General features: G+C 42.5%; 1 protein-coding gene across 1 annotated transcript; it reads right to left on the minus strand.

The window, feature by feature from the left end:
- Positions 1-2,964: 2,964 nt before the first annotated feature.
- Positions 2,965-20,046, minus strand: TYW5 (tRNA-yW synthesizing protein 5). The gene is made up of 8 exons (XM_006117958.4): positions 19,914-20,046; positions 16,798-16,952; positions 12,611-12,680; positions 10,993-11,037; positions 9,280-9,417; positions 8,069-8,156; positions 6,596-6,712; positions 2,965-3,332 (listed from the first exon to the last, which is right to left on the minus strand). Exons 1-8 carry the CDS (start codon positions 19,989-19,991, stop codon positions 3,076-3,078), a joined length of 948 nt encoding a protein of 315 aa, XP_006118020.3. The 5' UTR covers positions 19,992-20,046; the 3' UTR covers positions 2,965-3,075.
- Between the last annotated feature and the right edge of the window lie 42 nt (positions 20,047-20,088).

Consider the following 20,088-nt stretch of genomic DNA (forward strand, 5'->3'; position numbering starts at 1 on the left):
GGAAAATTTGAATTTCATTTCTGGTTAGGCCAATGTGGTGACCACAACAGGCAGCTCCCCTCAGCCACACACCTGACCATAACCGCCTAGCGTCACATACAAGCTCCAGCATGGAGCATGCAGGAGATCCCAGACCTGATTACTGTGGAAGGAGAGGAATCTGTTCCAGCAGAACTACAAAGTAGCAGAAGAAACACTGATATCTGTGCCAAAATTGCATAGGCCAGGGACACCTAGAAGTTCCATGTGAAAATGAAAATAAAGCAGCTCAAGCAGACATACCAGAAGACAAATGAGGCAAATGTATAGTCTGGGTCAGCACCATAACCATGCCACTTCCTGAGGAGCTGTATGGGATTCTAGAGATGGGGGAGGGGATGGAAGCAGTGACCCAAAGCTATCTGTGGATTGCTCCCATGAGACTCTTCAGGTTGCCTCAGACAATAGAGGGGAGGACATTGTGGATGACAAATAGGAGAATGGTCAGTAGTGAGCAGAGCATCTGATCTCACCAAAAGCCAGGATTTTTTTAAACTTTAGAGCCAATACTGTTCTAGGATGTATTGCTGTTGGACTCTGATGGTGGGGAGGGCAATATGCAGTCCCACCAATCTGTGGTGCCATGAGACGCACAATTGGCTTTCTACTGTCATGAGGATCAAATGCTGCTAGTGCCTGTCAATTGCTTTGCTCAAATGTTTCACAAATGTCTGTGTTTGTGCCTTCCTCACTCCTGTGGCTTCTGGCTAGGCTCTGGCCATACTGCAGCAGCAGGTGTGAGATGTTTGCTACGATTGCTGTAGCACTTTGCAGCTGAATGGGATCCAGGCTTGCCCTGTTATCGAGTCTGAACAAATAACCAGGTTAAAAACGGTACAAAAAGAGTATTTGCCAATTGCTTTCAAGCAGGGTGGGAGGAGGCGATATGTGCAACAGTGGGAAGCCGATGATATGTACTGCTGTACTGTTTTTGTCCCATCAGAGAGTAGGATCCTAAACCAGATTGCAAAGAAATGGTGGGAACTGTGGGATAGCTACCACCAGAACATCACTGCCAAAGTTGACAGTAGCCTTCTGGGCACTCACTACACCAAACTCTTAGCCTCAGTGGAGACGTGCATCTTCAGCTTTATAAAATCGGGTGTGTAGACATGGCTTAGAATGCTCTACTGAACTGGGCAGGCAGGCAGAAGGAACAGTGCAATCCCCTGCACCTTTGTGGGCTGGCATTCCAGAAAGCTGTTGCCGGCTGGCTGAGAGCATATGAAGCCAGAATTAGCAGATGGAAAACAGGCGAATGAGGGGCTTGATCTCTAGCCTGACACTGCTTTATTTTTTTCCCTAGTCCCCAAAGAGGCTTCTAGGATGCTATATACTCTTTCCAAGGATCCTTTGATCCAATCTGAGAGAGTCCTTGAACCCTTTCACAGATCCTACCGTAATTCCTTTCCCTCCTCTCCCCCTGTATCTGTGAAGTCCTTTTAACTATAGAAGTAGACATTTTGAGGAATAGAAAGTGTTTCAATGTTTTCAGGTTGCAATTCCATCCTCAGTGTGCATAACTTATGCACATCAAGATCGCCTGGCTGGTTACATTCATGCCTATTCATTAGGGTGGCATTTTGCCCATCCACATGGTGGGAAGTTATTTTCTCTAAGTTATAGCTGCCAACAAAAATGGATTTAGATGAATAATCTGCAGTGTTGTAAGGCCCAGCTTCTGCAGGAAGCCCTGGTTCTGTGCCTTATTAGTAGCACATATCCCTTTAGTCCTGCTAAGAGCTTTTGACAAGTCACAATCCTTCACATTGTTTGAAGCATCAGATGGATATAAATGGCAGATAAATGACAAAACCTCCACTACATTTATCTTATGCTGTAATAAAATAGAGATATTTAAACGGACAGTGGCAGCATGTCATATTTGTCAGATGTCCCCTTATCATTCATCGTACAAAAGAAGATTCCCTAGAGCAACATTTTATAGCTCTGTTCACTGGGAAGCTACTGGTTCATAACTCAGTGAGTAGGCACCAGTGCTACTCTTAAAGTATCCAAAAATAACGAGGCCGGAGTCTGCAAGCATTTTGTACATTGATTATGACATCAGTAGTTCTTCCACATGCAAAAGAAATTGCTGATTATAGCCACCTGACCACTCCCCTCTCTCTCATGTGCCATACCCCACATAATAGAAATTGAACAGACCTCCAACCGTGAATTTTTAGGGGACCTGAATGGTAGAGGTTTGACAGAGACAGCACTTGTGAACTTTCAACATTCAGTTCTAATAGAGATCTCAGCTGAGCTCCTCCTTTTAACACCCTTTTAGGTACTTGAAAACTGCTATCAACTTAAAGCAAGGTCAGGGTTTGGTTGTTCCAGGAAATGGGATGTGCCTGGAATTCGATTGTTTCTCATAAAATGGAAAAGAAGTAGTCTGGTAGGCGGGACAGTTATATTGTATAATAACCACAGGCGGATAAGCAAGGGACCAGAGATGGGGATAGGGACAGCTCTAATTCCATTGGGCAACTTGGGGGCAGGGGGTGGAGAAAGGAAACAGAATTTGTCTATCTGTCCATCCCTAGCTGGGAGACATGCATCCCTCCCTTGACTGTCTCAATGTAGGTGCAGCTGCCATGGACAGGTGCTTCTCACCCAACCCAAGCTGCTGCGGTGACAAGAGGTTGTCCTCTCTCCCAGGGGCAACCCACATACTGAATCCTTCAAGCTCAGCCCAACTCTAGAACCATGATTTAAATGAAGAAAACCAAAAATTACTTGAGTTAAGAACTTGAGCAATGCTGGGTAAATCTTCTAGTATACACATTTTTTTAAATGTACATGTTTGAGTTTTACATATGAGACCCACAGCTTCATCAAGCAGATTATAGTGCATGCGGATTAGTAGAAATGGAATCTCTTAAACAACATCCATTGGCTATGAAACAAGTAGTCATCAACAGTGAACATTTTTTATTAAAATCTTCTCCAAGTATCTCAGGTACAGTATCAATATCTGTACTTCTCCATATTTTCAGGAGAGTTGGGTTGATTGTTTTTTCATGCTGTTTATTCATAGTTAGTGCTATAAGCTTTCTCTTGAATGCGTAAAACCATTCTCCGGGCATAAAAATCCCTATATTCCTCAGGCAGTTCCTCCAGTGTTTTCAAAGCCCTATCCAAAATCTGTACAGCTCTGGAGGCTGCCATAGGATCTTTGTTTCCGTAAGTGTCTGTTTTATCATAGCACTCAGAAGGAAGATGCTTCCAAAAGACATTCACTCCCACTCCAAATTCTTCAGAAATTACATTATGGAACCATAAAGCTGTAGGTAGAAAAAAGTCTAAATAGTTAAACTGCCACTTAAAACTTGATTTCATTTACAACAAAGATGTTTGAACCATCTCAAACTGAATGTAACTGACAAGAAATTAGAAGGATATCATCTTAGTTTGTATCCTCAAAAACAACATTATGTTATAGGTACCTCTGATTCACTGCATCATATGCTACATTATATCAAACAATGAGTTCTTGTTCCTGAAGATATTTATAAGCATGCTTAGACTTTATGCATAAGTATTTCCTCTGAAGCTAATATAAAGGTGGGTAAGTGTTTGCCAGATCAGGGCCAATGGACCAAATTCCTTGTCCCTTTTTCATGTCATTTAGCCCATTACCTTGAATGGGAATACTTGCATGAGTAAAGAATGCAGGATTAAGCCCAAAATCTTGGCTCCACTCTTGGAAACACAAGTAACTTCACTCATTGCATACGTGTTTGCAAAATTAGAACCTTCACTTGCATAGATTTTCAACATGCCAGTTTAGATGATCAATATTAGTATCAGCCAGCAACTTTTATGATGGTCAAGCAATAGCAAGGTTTTTCATTTGAATAATTATGACAAAAACCAAGTAAGCAAGGCTGCTATGTATTTGTAATTTTAAGTAGCGTATGTATCATGTGCCTGTTTTCACTTGAAAGTTACTGAATTGCAGTAGTTCTACCATTTCAGTTTTGGAATATTGTTTTTATTACTCGTTTTATAGTTAGTGAATTGAACATTTCATATTTTTTTTGTTTGTTCTGTATCTTTCACCTCCTGGACTCAAGCTTCTGCTTTTGTCTGTAAAGAATGCCTGATTCTGCAATAGGATTTTTGGGACACAGTTATATTTGAAACCTAGCATTTTAAAACCAAGTTTTATTTTAAGCTTATTTCTAAAAATGTAAAACAGTAATTCCATTTAAGACAGCACAGTAATACTGATGTGAGATCATAATCAAACGAAACAATCCTATTTTCTAAAATTCAGGACTGTTGGGAGAGGGAATGGCCTCTCTCAGAGACTAAGTACAGGGACTACACTACTCCTCTGGTGCACGGACACGAAGTTTAAAAGGTAGGACCTACAGTTCAATTGTGCAAGAGCTGGGGAAGGGAGTAGATTTTTTTGCCTGCCTCCAGGCACTGCAGTGCCAAAGACATCCAAGTGACCAGCACCCAAAGGAGCTAACAGGACTGCCGCTGGCTGTGTACCCTTGGTAAATGTAGAAATCCCAGGAGACAAAGGTATAGTCAGTAGTAGGAAGTATCCCAAGGACACCAGACATTGGTCTAGTTGTGTTGCCAGAGTCTAGGTCAGTGTGTTTCAGTGGGAACTCTGCTGACCCAGGGATGGAACGCTGTGGTTCCTACCCACAGAGCCCTTTGACTGCTCATTGCTTTTCTCTGCCCAGAACCCTATGATTGCCAATTCTCCTGTTGAGCATGGCACTTATAGCCACAATGTAGTGAGGGGGCATGGTCTCCAAGACCGACAAGAATGGACAGCTATGGACCCTTTTACAGTCACATAAAATGTGTGACTACATATACACATAGCACGTGTGTGCTGCATACTACACTTAAGTTATTGGATCTTAGACTATATCAGTGGCTCAGTTTTCAAGATCAATAACACTTTAGCATAACTGAATTGAAATTGAAAACACTTGCTAACAAAATCAGATAGGAACATCTACATTGGCTAGAACAAAGTGAAAATGTATGCAAACGTTTGTAGTATCTAGAACATTACAGCTACCTGTATGAAGTCAGTCTCTCTCTCCCTGCAATATATGTGCTATCTCCCTTTAGTTCTGTTCAAAATTTACATATATTTTCTGAAATTCATTCTTTGGTCACTGAGTGATGCTGAATAGTAAGAATCAAAGTAAATACTAAACAAAAGCACCAGACTTTAAATAAAATCTACATCACAATCAACACAAATATTAAAAGAAAGGAGGAATAGGAAACACTTCCTACAAGTGAAATACTTTTCACTAATCTATGTAATATAAAGTTTGGGTTTTCTAAAAAAAACCCTGCATAGCACTGAACACACAAGTGGCCAGCTGAAAGCTCAATAACAAATTTGTCCCTGGAATATTAAATTGTCTTCTTAGATCAATGAAAGATCTTCATTTTCCGAAACAACAACAAAAGAATGGCCGCACTAAGTCAAATCAATGGTGCACCTGTCTCCCAACACCCAGTGCTTCAGAAGAAATAGGGCAATTTTCCAGAGATTCATCCCTTGTCATCCACTCCTCGTTTCTGGCTGTCAGAGGTTTAGAGGCATCCAGAGCATAGAATAGTGTCTCTGGCCATCTTGGCTAACAGCCACTAATGGACTTCTATGCCATTAATTTATCTAATTCTTTTGTGAGGCCAGTTATACTTTGGCCTTTATAACATCCCCTTGCAACAAATTCCACAGTTTGACTGTGTTCTAGGAAAAAGTAATCCTTTTGTTTGTTGTAAATCTGTTGTCACTTACTTTCATTGAGTGGCCCTGGCTGCACAGGTAAATAACACTTCCCTGTTCACCTTCTCCTCACCATTCACATTTTTAGAGATTGCTGTCATATCCCGCTTAATTCCCTCACTATAGTTATATCATAACGCTTAGTTTTCCCACCAAGATTGCAAACCAGTGAAAAGCATCCAGATACTTACATGTGCTCAGGTTCATAGTTAATAAAAGTTAATACCAGTTAGTAGGTTGTTAAAAGATGGATAGACCAGCAGGAATAATTCAGCTGGCTAATCCTTATCTCCAGTGCTGTGCCATCTTGCACAGCAAGCTGTTTTCCATTTACTACTGTTGCAGAAAGTTAGGAGCATCTTAAAACATAAATTATTCTGACTTTTTTTTTCAAAGCTGACAATTTGTAATAAAACAAAGTAAGAACTTAACTGCTCTATCCTTAATGCACATTTTGTCATTTGCCTCTTGCTTCAGCGAGAGAATGTTAGAGACATAGACGAACAAAGTGCCCATTCCCAGTCATAAACTCTGTTATCCCTTCTGAATAGAAGGAAGCCTAGTCAGGGAAGAGACAAATTGATTTTAATAGTAGGGCTATTAAGACAGATGCACACTGAATGAAATTTAGTATAATAATTTTGGTCAGATTCAAAATGTCACACATCTAGAATTACACAGAGTTGCAAATATGTAATTCAAACCTGGAAATGAGGTGTCACAAAATAATATGATTAAAAATAATGTGGGTTGGAGCGATTTGTCACTTACCTGGAATGAACAACACATCGCCTGCTTCAAGAGAACATTCATGGCGCCTGGCTTTCATAAAAAGGGGATATTTCTCCATATCCGGGTTATCCACGTTTAACACCTCTGATTTGGTGCCTAATGAAGTTTAAAAAAAAACCCTATTCACAAATTCTTTAATACTGGCCAATGTAAGTCAACACAACATTCTTAAGATATAACAATTATTGGGCCAAATTCAACCATGACAGAACTTCATTGACTTCAGCTGAGTTCCATCAGGGTTGAATGTGGCACTCTGTGCACATTCCAAGTATTACTACGGGTTGGACCTGGTCCGGCACCCTCGGGGTCTGAGCCGTCCTGGACCAGGGAGTTTGCTGTACCAGGAGAGGTCAATGCTCCACTGCTGGCTGCCCAGCTGCTGGCTCCTCTCCCTGGGGCTCTCAAGGCTGGCGTTCCCTGCCCTGACGCTGCCCCACTAATTCTGGCCTGGCTGAGACTTCCCACCTGCTGCCACTGGGGGTTCCTCAGCCAGGGCTGCCCAGCCACCGTCAGCCCCTTTCAGCCACTACCTCTGGGGATTCCTAGCAGTTTCCTGGCCCCAAGGACACATGGCCATTGCCTGTCCCATAGCTGTGGCCTGGTTCCATTGCTCCCAGGGGAGGGGAGTCCCCGGTCAGGGCCACCGCCGAACCCGCTGTCACCACGGGGTTCTCAGGGTTTCATGGCTGGGGCTGATAGGCCAGCCCCACTGCCACTGGGGATTGCCATGATGGGGCCAGGACACCCGGTTGCTTCCCGGCCCCACTGCTGGGGGGGTTCCCTGGCTGGGGCTGCTGCTCCGGCCATCTGACCACACTGACCTCTGGGGTTCTCTGGCCAGGGCAGAGGTTCCCAGACACTGTGTGACCTGGCTGACACCGGAACTCACCTGCCTAGCCACTGCTGGCCCAGCCAGGACTCTGCAGACCCCCCTCTCCTGAGGCTCTTTGGTCTAGCAATATCCGTGGCTTTGCTGGACTACAGATGTTGCCAGGCCAAAAAGTCCCGGATTTGAGAGGTTCAACCTGTACAATCCTACCTATAGGGTGTTCACTGTCCATAATAGCCACTGAAGCCAAGTTTCACTAAGTTACAGTTACAATAGGGATGTATCAGAGTCAGCAAGGAGGGAGAAGCAAGAACTGGTGCTGGGGGGAGGCGGCTGAAAGGCTGGCTCCCCCCAGCACCATTTCTGCGGTTCGGAGAGGGGGGCAGGATAGGCAAAGCTGCAGCGGTCCTTGGGAGCTAACCCCGCTGTGGCTTTGCACTTTAAATGTAGTAAGATCTCACTGGGCTCTTACTACATTTATAGTGCAGAGCTGCAGTGGGAGTGCCCCATCCCCATCGACTAATCGAGTAGATGGACATTCCATCGACTACTCAATTAACCGATAGTTAGCATCCCTACTTGAGGAAGACTAAATTCAAATGTGTATGACAAAAACATACCTGCTAAATACAAATATGGTGCATCTCGAGGACTGTACAGTACAACTCGTTTTTTTCCTACTATCTGTATTAAGAAGTTATCCATTATCTGAAAATATAACAATACACTATAAGCATAAATAGCAGACAGATTTTATACACAAGAATGGGCAAATATACATTCCATATCAGCATTCTGTTATGTAACATTTCCTCTGAAAATAAAGCTCTGTGTGTGTGTGTATTAAAAATTAAAAAAACAAAAACAAAATTACTACTCCATAAAATGTTACGCTGAAAATCTGAATCATATGACATCTATTTGTGCTGTTAATCTTACATTTTTGATATGTTAATTATAAATGGAAAAAATGCCTCTCCATCTTTCTTTTTAACAACTCTTTTACTTGTCTTTTTTGTCTCTCTTTAAACTAGGACTTGCAAGCTTTACTGTCAAAAATTCAAAGCGATTATCTGCCTTGATTATGAGCAAAGCAAAACATAAGGCAAAATATATTTAGAACTGCTTTTACCATCCTTCCAACCACCTTCTGACCTCATTTTACTAACCTGTCACTGAAAGTGCAAAACCCATGTGTGCTTATCTCATCTACACAATATAATATTCCCATATCTAAACCTGTCTGGGCTCTTACTAGACAAATATATGTGTTACCAATTACAGCAAAAGAGCATGAAAAACCACCACACAGATTAGCTAGGAAAGGATCTCACACAGTTGAAAATAAGCTAATTCTACAAAGTACTATGTAGTTTCACCCTCCGCTGCGATGTGTGGTGGTGTTTATTTTTACTAGGGGACTGCCCCCTGCTCGCTATGCTTGCCAATCCTCCTCTCTCTGCCTGCTTTCACAGCCAGAGAGCCTGATGACATCATTCTGTCACACGGCAGGAAAAACTTTTATATAGAGAGAGAGATTCTTTAAATATTTTACTGCTATTTAAAACAACAAGTAAAACCCAATCTTTCAATTTTTTCCTCACATGAGGCAAGGATTTCAGGATGGGGAAATAAACTGAGACCCAAAATATTTAAAATATTCAATGTCTAAAGTCAGTTAGTATTTGCTTAGTACCCAAAAGCATGCAAGGTGCTTCCAACTGGCAACAAACCCATGTCCCCTGTAAGGTTTGTAATCTTGGTGCTATAGTCCTGAAATGAGATTCAAACCACATTTTGTCAACAAAGCCACCAACACAAGTTTGCCTACATCATAGTGTGTCCACAGTTGTAGTCCTGCTGAGCTGATGCGGAAGACACTGGAGAAGAACTGTTCCTTTTCAAAATATTCTGGGATTTGAATATCTTCTGCCAATGAAGGAAACTGCTTTCTGATATCTGCAATATCCTAAATTAAAATGAACATATTGCAATGTTCTAGTTAAAATCATATATTTGAAGTGAAAGCTACTGTGTTAAATCATCAAGACTAGATCCCCAGTTGTGGCCAAGGAGCACTTGGTATTACTTGGGGGCTGGACATGGGGGAGCCTTATAAACAATCTTCAGTTATCAGGGTGACAGTCCTGTCTCCAGTATAAGTTAGGACAGCCAAAAGCAGCGTTCCTTCTAATTTTTCCCACCCCAAATTGAATGAATTGTGTTATGTGCATCAAATGGCTATGGCAAGAGTGGAAACAAAGGCTTCTGAGTTGGGAAAGGGCTCAGGTATGGGGCAGAGGCTGGGGATGAGGGTTCTGGGGTGGGGTCAAGGATGAGGGGCTCAGAGCTGGGACAAAGGGTTGGGGAGCAAGGGCTCTGGGAATGAGAGGTTTGGAGTGCAGGAGGGTGCTCTAGCCTGGGGCCAGCAATGGAAGGGGGTACGGACTCTGGGCTGCGGGTGAGGTCCATTAGTGGGTACAGGCTCTGGATTGAGGGTGTGGACTTTGGGATGGTGCAAGGGATGAGGAGTTTGGGGTATAGGAGATGGCTCTGAGTGAGACACAGAGTTGGGGCTTGGGCTTACCTGGACAGCACCTAGTCAGTGGTGCTAAGGTAGGCTGCCTAGTACCTGCCTATCCTGGGGCACCACACAGCACCCCAGCAGCAGCCAGCAGGTCCAGCTCCTGGGGTGGGTGAGCATGAGGCACCTCAGTGCACAGAGCCCCATGCTCCCCTTGCTAAAAAGCTAGACCTGCCTCGCTGGCTGCTTCCCAACTAACCCCAGCATAGCATTGCCCTGATTGGTGACAAGGAGCCCCTCCCCGCTGGCCCCGACACAGGGCTGCCCCGCTTATGGCAGCTTCTTGCTAAAGCCAGCAGAGAGGGGTGCCCCTCGCTGACCTTGGGGAGAGGCATCTCTCCCCACTGCAGCCATAAGCCACTATGCAGAACTTAGTGGGAAGCCACTGTGCAACTTAACAGGAACTTAGGCTTGAAGGCTGCTCTGATTTATGCTGACAACAGTTCTGAGGGGACAATACCACAGCCAGGAATCATCAAGACACCCAGCTATGCTACTGCTCTCCCGATTAACCTCTTTATACCAGCATTTGAGGGATGGAAGCAGAGGTGACAGTAAACAGGTGCACCCTAGTGTGCAGCTCTGGCAAGAGCTGGATGACCTGCAGCAAAAGCTGGCAGGGAGCTATTTAAAGAGTTAGCAGAGATGCGGGTTGCAATAGGACAGTACCTATAAGAAATTATAAGTTACGTTCACTGCTGTTGGGAGGTGAGGCACAGGAATCCTAATAGCGGCTATAGGATATCCAGGAAGTCTCTTAAGGAGGCCTAGTCCTTTGGAGACCAGCTAAGCTTGGATTTAGCACTCCTCTTTAAAATGTTTGGCCTAAATAAGTTTACAAGACAAAAAGGACCACCATCGGGTTGTATGCTTGAATAAAGGCAAATGATCAAAACAAGGTCCTTAAAGATTTTAAACTGCTGCTCTGAAATACATTCCCTGCAGTTCCAAATTACTCACCTTCCGTGGGTCTTCACCTAGTGATCGCAAGTAGTATTTCTCATCCTTAACACAAACACAAACGAGAATGATCATTAGTACACAAAAACAAAGAATTAGAACATACAGAGCTTTGACCATCTCATTAGTTTAATGAAGAGCCTCATTAAAATCTGGTACAACTAAATGCCATTTACAAATTCAGCTATTCGGCTATCCTGCCCTTTCTTCCACTGCTCTCTGCTGGTTACCTGAAGAAATGAAAGGAAGTGAAAATATGCTAATTAAATGAAACAGGCAAATTCAAGGGGGCAGGGAAAGATCTAAGGGTATAAAACACATGTTGCTCCATATGGAGACTTAGATCACAAATTGTCAGCCTTTTCAACAGTGCTTTGAGTCTATCCAGTAATAGAGCATATGTAGAAATGAAACCCTTCAGAACACTGACACAGGAAATCACAACAATGTATTTCAGAACATACTGCATGTTACAAATAAATGATGGAAGGAATATTTGAAAAATCATTTGGAGTTGCCCAGCTTCTACTCCCTTAGGGATGTAAAATCCCAGTTAATCAGTTAACTGGTTACACCTTAGGTTTAACTGGTTAACCGATTAAGCAGGATCCCACATGGGGAGGTGTCCAGCAGGAGTCAGTAGCCCTGTGAGATGGGGGCGGTGGACTTCTGCTGCCCCGTGAGCTGTGGGCAGGGGGCTACTCTCCTGGGTATTTGGTTAACTGGTACCCAGTAAGCATCACCCATTAAGAGTAATGCTTAGTGGGTAACCAATTAACCATTCACATCACTAATTCCCATTTAAACTTTCTATAACTAAATGTATTTGGGGAAAGTGAATTCCTATGAACACACACACCATTCAAAGTTTTTTGGACGTAGTTATGTTATGATGTCATTTAATTACTTAATAAATGAGTGTGTTGTAACATTTCTGCCTTTTATATTTGTACATCTTATAAATTGCTATAGCTTAACTAAACACTTGAGCATTTACATCCTTTAAAATATCTAACATACATAGTTGCTATTTTAAGCATGATTTCATTTCTTACTCTGTCTTGAAAACTTTACTCATGTAAGTAGTAAGGATGTGAATGGTTAACTTATAAGCCTCACTCTTAATGGGTGAGGCTTACTGGTTCCAGTTACCAGTGCAGGCTGGAGCAGCTTCCCACCTGTCGCAGTCAGGGGGTGATCCAGTCTACTTGGAGCAACCCCTGACCACAGAGGCCCAGGGCCAGGTATCCTGCAGGCAGGGGCACTCCAGATGGCGGAAGCAGCCCTAGCCTGTGAAAAGCCAGGTCATGCCTCAGGCAGGGATGCTCTTATTCCCGCAGCCCCTTTAACTGGCTAACTGGTTAAACATTATGTTTAGCCAGTTAACCAGTTAAATGGGATTTTACATCCCTTGTAAGCAGTCCTTTGCCACACACGCAAGCCCAATGTAATCAGTTATACAATACACATGAGAAATGATTAACTCTTGAGCTCTGATCCAGCAAAGCATGTTTTACTTTAAAGTTAAGTGCTTTGCTAAAAAAAAAAGCTTAAAGCAAATCTCAATATAGTGACCTAATAACTAAAGAAAGAAAATATGATGTTTTAAGGAAATTACCTCAGATATAAAGTACTCAGTATGTTTGACTTCAGCTGCTCTCCGTACAAACACATCAAAAGGCAATGTTCTGAAATATAAATATGCATAATGATAATCAATGTAACAATTATTTAACTAATGGGCATAGAATACTTAGTACCAGATCAAATTCATGTCTCTGGCCTATAACAATGTAGTAGGACAAATGATTTAATCTGTTTTAAATAATCAGCATGCAGACTAACAATTGTTTGCAATAGAATGTCAAATAACTGACAAGATAAAAATCATATGTAAAAATCTTTCATTATTGTGCAGATTGTTCATACACTACAGCCAAATATTTTTGGCTGTAAGTCAGCTTGTAGAAAGATAATTATTTGGGATCAGATTTTCAAGAGTGTTCACTATCCAAAAATTCTGTGCTCAAACTCTTGTGCTCAATGGGAGTAGATGGGTGACGACAGCTCTTTTGAAAACATGGTCATTTAATTTAGATGCCTAAATAGAAACTAAGCTCTACTGTAAATATAACCCCAGTTATAGGTGACAAGCATTTCTGGAAATCTGGGTCACAGTTTGTGCTGCTGACTTCTTTCAATCATTGAATACTAGAACTGGAAGGGACCTCGAGAGGTCATCAAGTCCAGTCCCCTGCCTGCAAAGCAAGACCAAGTACCATCTAGGGATGTCAACGTGCAGTCCACTACACGATTAACTGATAAACCAAGGCTTATCAACTATTGCACTCCCTCTCTCCCCCCCCCATTGCTGCCTCTCTATCAGCCCCCCCACCAGCTCCTGAGGACCAGCTTTAAGCAGGCTCCTAAGCATTGGATCCACCTGCCTCCCGCAACCCCTCGCTGCTGCCTCTCTCATAGACAGGCAGCAGTGCAGAGGGTGAAAACGCCAGGCTACAGCTGATATCCGTGGGGAGCCATCTTGTGGCTCTCCACGCATGCTGGCTCCGTGGACCTGCCTGCCCTCCTCTTGCTGTGTTCTACAGAGGCAGTGAGGGGGAACGGGCAGGAGCAAGTGCTGGGGGGAGTCAGTTTAAAAGCCAGTTCCCCCCAGCACCAGCTCTGCAGTGCGACTGCCTCTTCCCCGAAATGAAGTAGCAATGGGTAGCAATCAATGACTCCATGTGTGGTTGACAGTCGGTATCAAGCGAAGTGCCCCAAGGGTTGGTTCTGGGGCAAATTTTGTTCAACGTTTTTATTATTTGGATAAGGCGATGGATTGCACCCTCAGCAAATTTGCAGATGACACTAAACAAGGGGGACGAGGTAGATACACTGGAGGGTAGTGATAGGGTCCAAAGTGACCTACGCTTTGAATGAAAGATCATTCAAATCACCTAGCTGTAGCCATTGATAGATGGTCCATTTCACTGATAATATACAATGTCTATGTTCATGTAAAGCTTGATTCAGCAGCTTCTGGAGTCAATAGAGAGAATCCCACAGACACCAATGGAAGTAGATTCAGACCCACAACCTGAACTATGCCTTATCCCTCTGAAAGCAACATGAGTTGTTTGTGCTCAGCAGCACATGTCTGGATCAAGTCTTAGCTGGCCATAATAATGTTTAAGTCTGTGTACTATAGAGTTTTTATTCTTGTAGTAATTTTATTTATTTTCTCCTCCAATATGTATATAGCCCAGTCCAGAGAACTTCTGAGATCCCCAAGTACTCTAGAAGTGGCAACATTCATAAATACTGAGCAACTCTCAACATCAGACATTTAAGGTGCATCTACACTACATCTGTATCTCAAAATCAGCTACGTAATTTGAATGTAGCTTATTTTGAAGATTTCGAAACAAACCGCTATTCTGAAATGCCCCTTAATCCTCATGGAACGAGGTGTACAGGGATGTCAGAACAGCAAGCCCGTTATTTTGAAATAATGGGCTTGTTTAAAAGTCGTGGAATAGCTATTTTAGGATACCAGAAATAGCGCCGCTATCGAGATGCACTCCCCATGAGCATTTCCATACTGACATATATAAAAATGCAAATTTAGCCCCCGTCTGTAAACTCTAACACGCCTGAGCAATTTATGCATGTGAAATATCACCACTGAATTAAACAGAAATCCTTATATACATAATGTCAGTAAAGTGCATTATACACATAATATTAGTAAAGTGCATAGTATCAGAGCCTTATAAGGAAAACAAAGAAACAAAATTGCAACTCTCCTTTATTTGACTGTTTTGTGTTTCATTTTTCTCCCAAACAGTGAGATAAACACTAATATAAATGAGACAGATGTAGGACAGAATTTTATTTGTAGTCCAAAACACTATTTCAAAATGGTCAACAGTTCAACCAGCTGTGAATAAAAAAAATGTAATGAATATGACACCAGGCTTTACTCATTGTAGGCTCTAGAACAATTGATTCCAGCACTTTTTCTGCTTTCTTAAACTTTATTAAAATAAGAAATGATTGAACATATCTTTCATACTTGCAGAAAGCAAACAACAACTGAAATAAAAACTTTCTGATTTATAGATCAACAAGAAAATGGCTGAGGTGCACTGGATTCTGAAAAATGTTTCGGGAAACCACAGGACATGGAAAAATGTAATGAAGAGCTTCTTAGGACATTACACATTTTGTGGTACCAATCTCCAGAGTAAGCAACTAGTGAAATGTGCAATATTCTTTAGTTTGAGGACACTGGAAAGTGCTCATGCCCTAAGCTTTGAAGTTGTTTGTTTTTTAAATGCAGACATCCTTCCAGTGTAAGTCTGTTGAACTAGCACATCTGTAATATAACAGCATTAAAAGAAGTTCAGGTAGGGTACATCTACATTGCACCATTATTTCAAAATAAATAGTGTTATTTCGAAATAACAATGCAAGCATCTACACAGCCATTCTGTTATTTCAAAATAATTTTGAAATAAAGGACGGCTTATTCAAAAAATCTGTAAACCACATTCTACAAGGAATAACGCCTATTCCAAAATAGCTATTTTGAAATAAGGTATGTGTAGATGCTCCACTATTGTTATTTCGAAATAGCCCCTTACCAGGGCCAGTCTAAGTTATTCCTCCTCAGTGCTTCCAGGGGCTCTAAATTGACATCTACATTAGGGAAGCCTGCCTCGGACTAATTTTGAGGCTTCCCTGCAGTGTAGACGTGCTATTTCAAAATAAGCTATATCAAAATAACTATTCCAGAATAGCTTATTTCAAAATAAGCATGCAGTGTAGACGTATCCGTACTGAGCAGCACTAGCTTCTAACAATTCTAATCAAATACTGAAAAAGCATCAGAGAATCAGAACGGCATGTAGTGTGTTGCCTAGTTTCAAACGTGTTGTTGCAGCAGACTGCAAGTCACAAACTGAGTGTTTCTCTCAAACCCTTCTCTTTGCCTCTATTTTCACTACATCAAAATCAGACCACTTATTTTCATTTTAGGCCCTTCACCGTCTATCCCTGTGCTACTTATCAAACTCTCATACAGTATGGAGACATTGACTACCACATTCATTCTGCAAATGACCACACATTTTTAAATTTTTCTGAACAAGCATCTTTGCAGTCCTTCCCATGCTGCACCTTATGCATGGGAGGGCGCTTTCCACAAGTATCTGCAGAACCACTATTATCCTCCTCCAAAATATTTTTTTAATATCAGAAAGGAGTTTTACCAGTGGGGTGTATTGACAGGACAATGTAGTGAAATTTGATTTACCACAGCCTTTATCATGCCTCATCTGTGAATGAGATGAGGCTCAAGTTTCCTACCCAGTCTCACATCTTGCATGAGCACCAAAGAAATATTAAAAAACTGCTTGCTGGGACTGGGGGCAGGGGGGTTAGAGAGAGACTATGACACACTAAGGAATTCCAATGTCATAGCTGAATTAGAAAGCTGTGATGAAATACATTTTAAATTAAGAACAAAAAACACCTTTCTAATGGTGTCTAAATTCAAAGGCATTTTCTTAAAAAGAGAAGCTCTATCATATCTACTTACTACAGTAAATAACAATATATGTGATAATTACCATTAAGAAATTTACCTACAGCAAGAGAGCACCAGATTGCTGAATAGTAACACCAACAGATCCAGGCATCATAGAAGAGCACACTTTGTATAAAACGTCAATGCAATGTAGAATGTTTATAAAAGTAGCCAGTGCATCCCTTTAAAATAAAAGAAGTCTTGCAATAAAGTACCTATATAAAAAGTTCTTACTGAGGAAGTCCATCTGTGGCACCGTGGAAACATGAATCTTTACTTCTCTAGTTCCTGCTGTCTGGCTAAGGTAATCCACTGTCCATTTGGTTGTGCAAGTGCCTAGGTGTATTCCTTTCAGCACTGCTGGCTTTCTCTGAAATGTAAACAAAAGCAGTTTTATAGCATGTCATGTTGTCACTGAACCAGTAATAGAATCCAACAAACAATTTCAGAACTAATTTGTCAAGTTAAGTACAAGAACAAATCAAATGAATATGTACACCTGGTGCACATTAGCCAGAATGCTCTAAAATCTGATTTGTCAATTTTATACATGTTCACTTTTTTTTTTTAATTGTATCCCTTTGGTATATATGGTCATGCCAATTTTCTTCCTCAATTTGATCTGAGGAAGTGGGTCTGGCCCATGAAAGCTCATCACCTAATAAACCATCTTGTTAGTCTTTAAAGTGCTGCATAGTCCTGTCTTTTGTTTCAGCAAGACCAGACTACATCTCTATTACTGTTTATAAGTAGTGAGTTTTGAGTTCATTTACTTTATATATTCATTCTTTACCTCTCAGTTCTGTGATAACAGAGGGGGTGCTGGCTCTTAACCCTCATGTGTTTCTGGTTTTAATGTAACATGGTTGATGGAGGAACACATGAGATTAATTATTCCCTTTTTGTTTTCAAACCAAACTCCAAGGCAATGTCTACACTGGCATGATCTTGCGCAAATACTATTTAACACAAGAGTTCTTGCGTTGAAGTATTTACGCAAGAGAGCATCTACACTGGCATGTGCCTTTGCGCAAGAGATGTGCTTTTGCACAAGAGCATCCGTGCCATGGTAGACGCTCTCTTGCGCAAGAAAGCTCCAATGGCCATTTTAGCTATCTGGCTTTCTTGCACAAGAAATTCATGTTGCCTGTCTACACTGGCCTCTTGTGCAAGAACAGTTGCACAAGAGGGCTTATTCCTGAGCGGGAGCATCATAGTTCTTGCGCAACAAGCACTGATTTCATACATTAGAACGTCAGTGTTCTTGCGCAAGAACTCCCCGCCAGTGTAGACAGGCAGCATGTTTTTGCGCAAAAGCGGCCGCTTTAGTGCAAGATCGCGCCAATGTAGACACAGCCCAAGGTAATAGCAGATAGGCTTGCATCAGGTGTTACAACAAACAACTTCTACCCAATTTTAACTAATAAGAATCCCACTAGTTTCAGTCAGAGTTTGACACACAGGCATCCAGGACTGAGATCATCACTGCATCATATCTCCAGCTAGCAGAAAAATGAGCAGTATACTTTCAGGATGACAGCCATGCAACCATCATGTAACCCAACTGGGATTGTTAAAAGACGACACTCCATGCTATACTCCAGCTTGCGTCCTGAAACTATATGTACAAAGCCCTGGGCCCCCACTTAAGACCCAAAGAAGACAACAGTGCTTTGTGCAGGGTCTTTTTGCCTAGAGCTCCTTCCAGGATTAGTGCTTTAGCCTTATTTAGCCTAATGAGGAATACTCCCGTCTTCTTGTGCCACATGAGGGGACATGCTGTTGTTTCAGTTCCTCAAGATCTATATGTCAACATATAATGAGATCTATTCCTCACCAGTGTTTTTCACTTATCCCACTACAAGGAAAAAAATTCATATGACCACCACACACATCTCTGTTACATAATGCCAACAAGAATAGTTAGCAGGTATATAATGCTTTTCACTCATCGATCTCAAATATAAGAGATGCAAAACTATCCTGATTAAATGCAATTTTGATTTTTTGGGAGATGTTCTTCACTTCTCTTTTAAGAAACACCTAAAATTATCCAACAGGAGGCTCAGCTAACCACAATTTACCTCAAACTTTCATATCTTATCAGTGTAATTTTCTAATCATCCTTCTTTCCCCATTTATTCTCATCATAACACCACTGTTTAGAAACACATGCCATTTTTGCCAGACTGATACCACTAAGTGAATTTGTAAAATATCAGAACGCTCTTTAGAAATGGACATACTACACAAAAAATACACTTCACATTGTCTGATGCATCTTCACAGCATATGAAGCATCTTCACTATTTTAATCACAAAAATAGGAATTACATAAATGTGACATTCTGGTTTATATTTTTGAAGAATCAATTAAAAAGGCGACGATAGTGAAACATTGGTTAGTTTTATATTTTTGTCTTATTTGTTGTTTTCTCTCTCTCTCTCTGGGGTCCCTGTTATAACGGGAAACCCAAAATCAATGGGTATCACACACAGTTTGGACTTTAATATTCTTCAAGTTCCAAAAATCTTGTATTGTGTAAGAAGCCAAACGGCTTCTGTAAAGGGGGACGAGGAGACTCTTGCTACACTGGGATTGCCATGGGCCAGCTAAATCTCGCACGCTCGTTTCGGATTCAGTTTAAGAGAGCTGAGTTGGGTCGGCTCGCTCTTGGGAGGGCGTCAGGGGGCAGCAGAGGATGGGCTGAGGGAGTTTCAAGGGGATAAACAGCAGGGCTGTGTCTACACTGGCATGAATTTCTGGAAATGCTTAAAACGGAATACTATTCCGTTTTCAGTTTTTCTGGAAAAGGAGCGTCTACATCGGCAGGCTGCTTTTCCGGAAAAGCCCTTTTTCCGGAAAAGCGTCTGTGGCCAATGTAGACGCGCTTTTCCGGAAAAGAGCCCCGATCGCCATTTTTGCAATCGGGGCTTTTTTCCGGAAAAAGACGACTGGGCTGTCTACGCTGGCCCTTTTCCGGAACAGTGTTCCGGAATAAGGACTTATGCCCGAGCGGGAGCAGAATAGTTTTTCCGGAATAGCGGCTGATTTTGTACAGTCGAGCGTCGTTGCTTTTCCGGACATTCAAGGGCCAGTGTCGGCAGCTCGCAGCTTATTCCGGAAACGCGGCTGATTTTCCGGAATAAGTGGCCCAGTGTAGACACAGCCCAGGGGATTCCGGGCCAGCAGCCCCCCCCTGGCATCTGACTGAACCGGCCTGTCCCGGCAGCTGCTCGCCCGGGACTCTCCAGCACGGAGCGGAGACTCCGGCCGGGGGCACAAGGGGGCGGGCGAGGCAGGCCCAGCCCGGCACACGCGCCTCCTCACCAGCGGGTAAATGTCCTGCCGAAAGCGCTCCCTGCTGACCCCGCAGTGCCGCGCCACGGGGCTCGCCGGCTGCGCCATGGCCGCCGCCTCACTCGCCCCGCCCACCACCTGGGTCTGACGGAGGCCGGATTCCCCGCGCGCGCGGGGCGGCCCAGCAACGGCCCTGCCCAGCCGT

Source organism: Pelodiscus sinensis, chromosome 7, assembly GCF_052426305.1.
Source record: "Pelodiscus sinensis isolate ZL-2025 chromosome 7, ASM5242630v1, whole genome shotgun sequence".
Taxonomy (NCBI): domain Eukaryota; kingdom Metazoa; phylum Chordata; order Testudines; family Trionychidae; genus Pelodiscus; species Pelodiscus sinensis.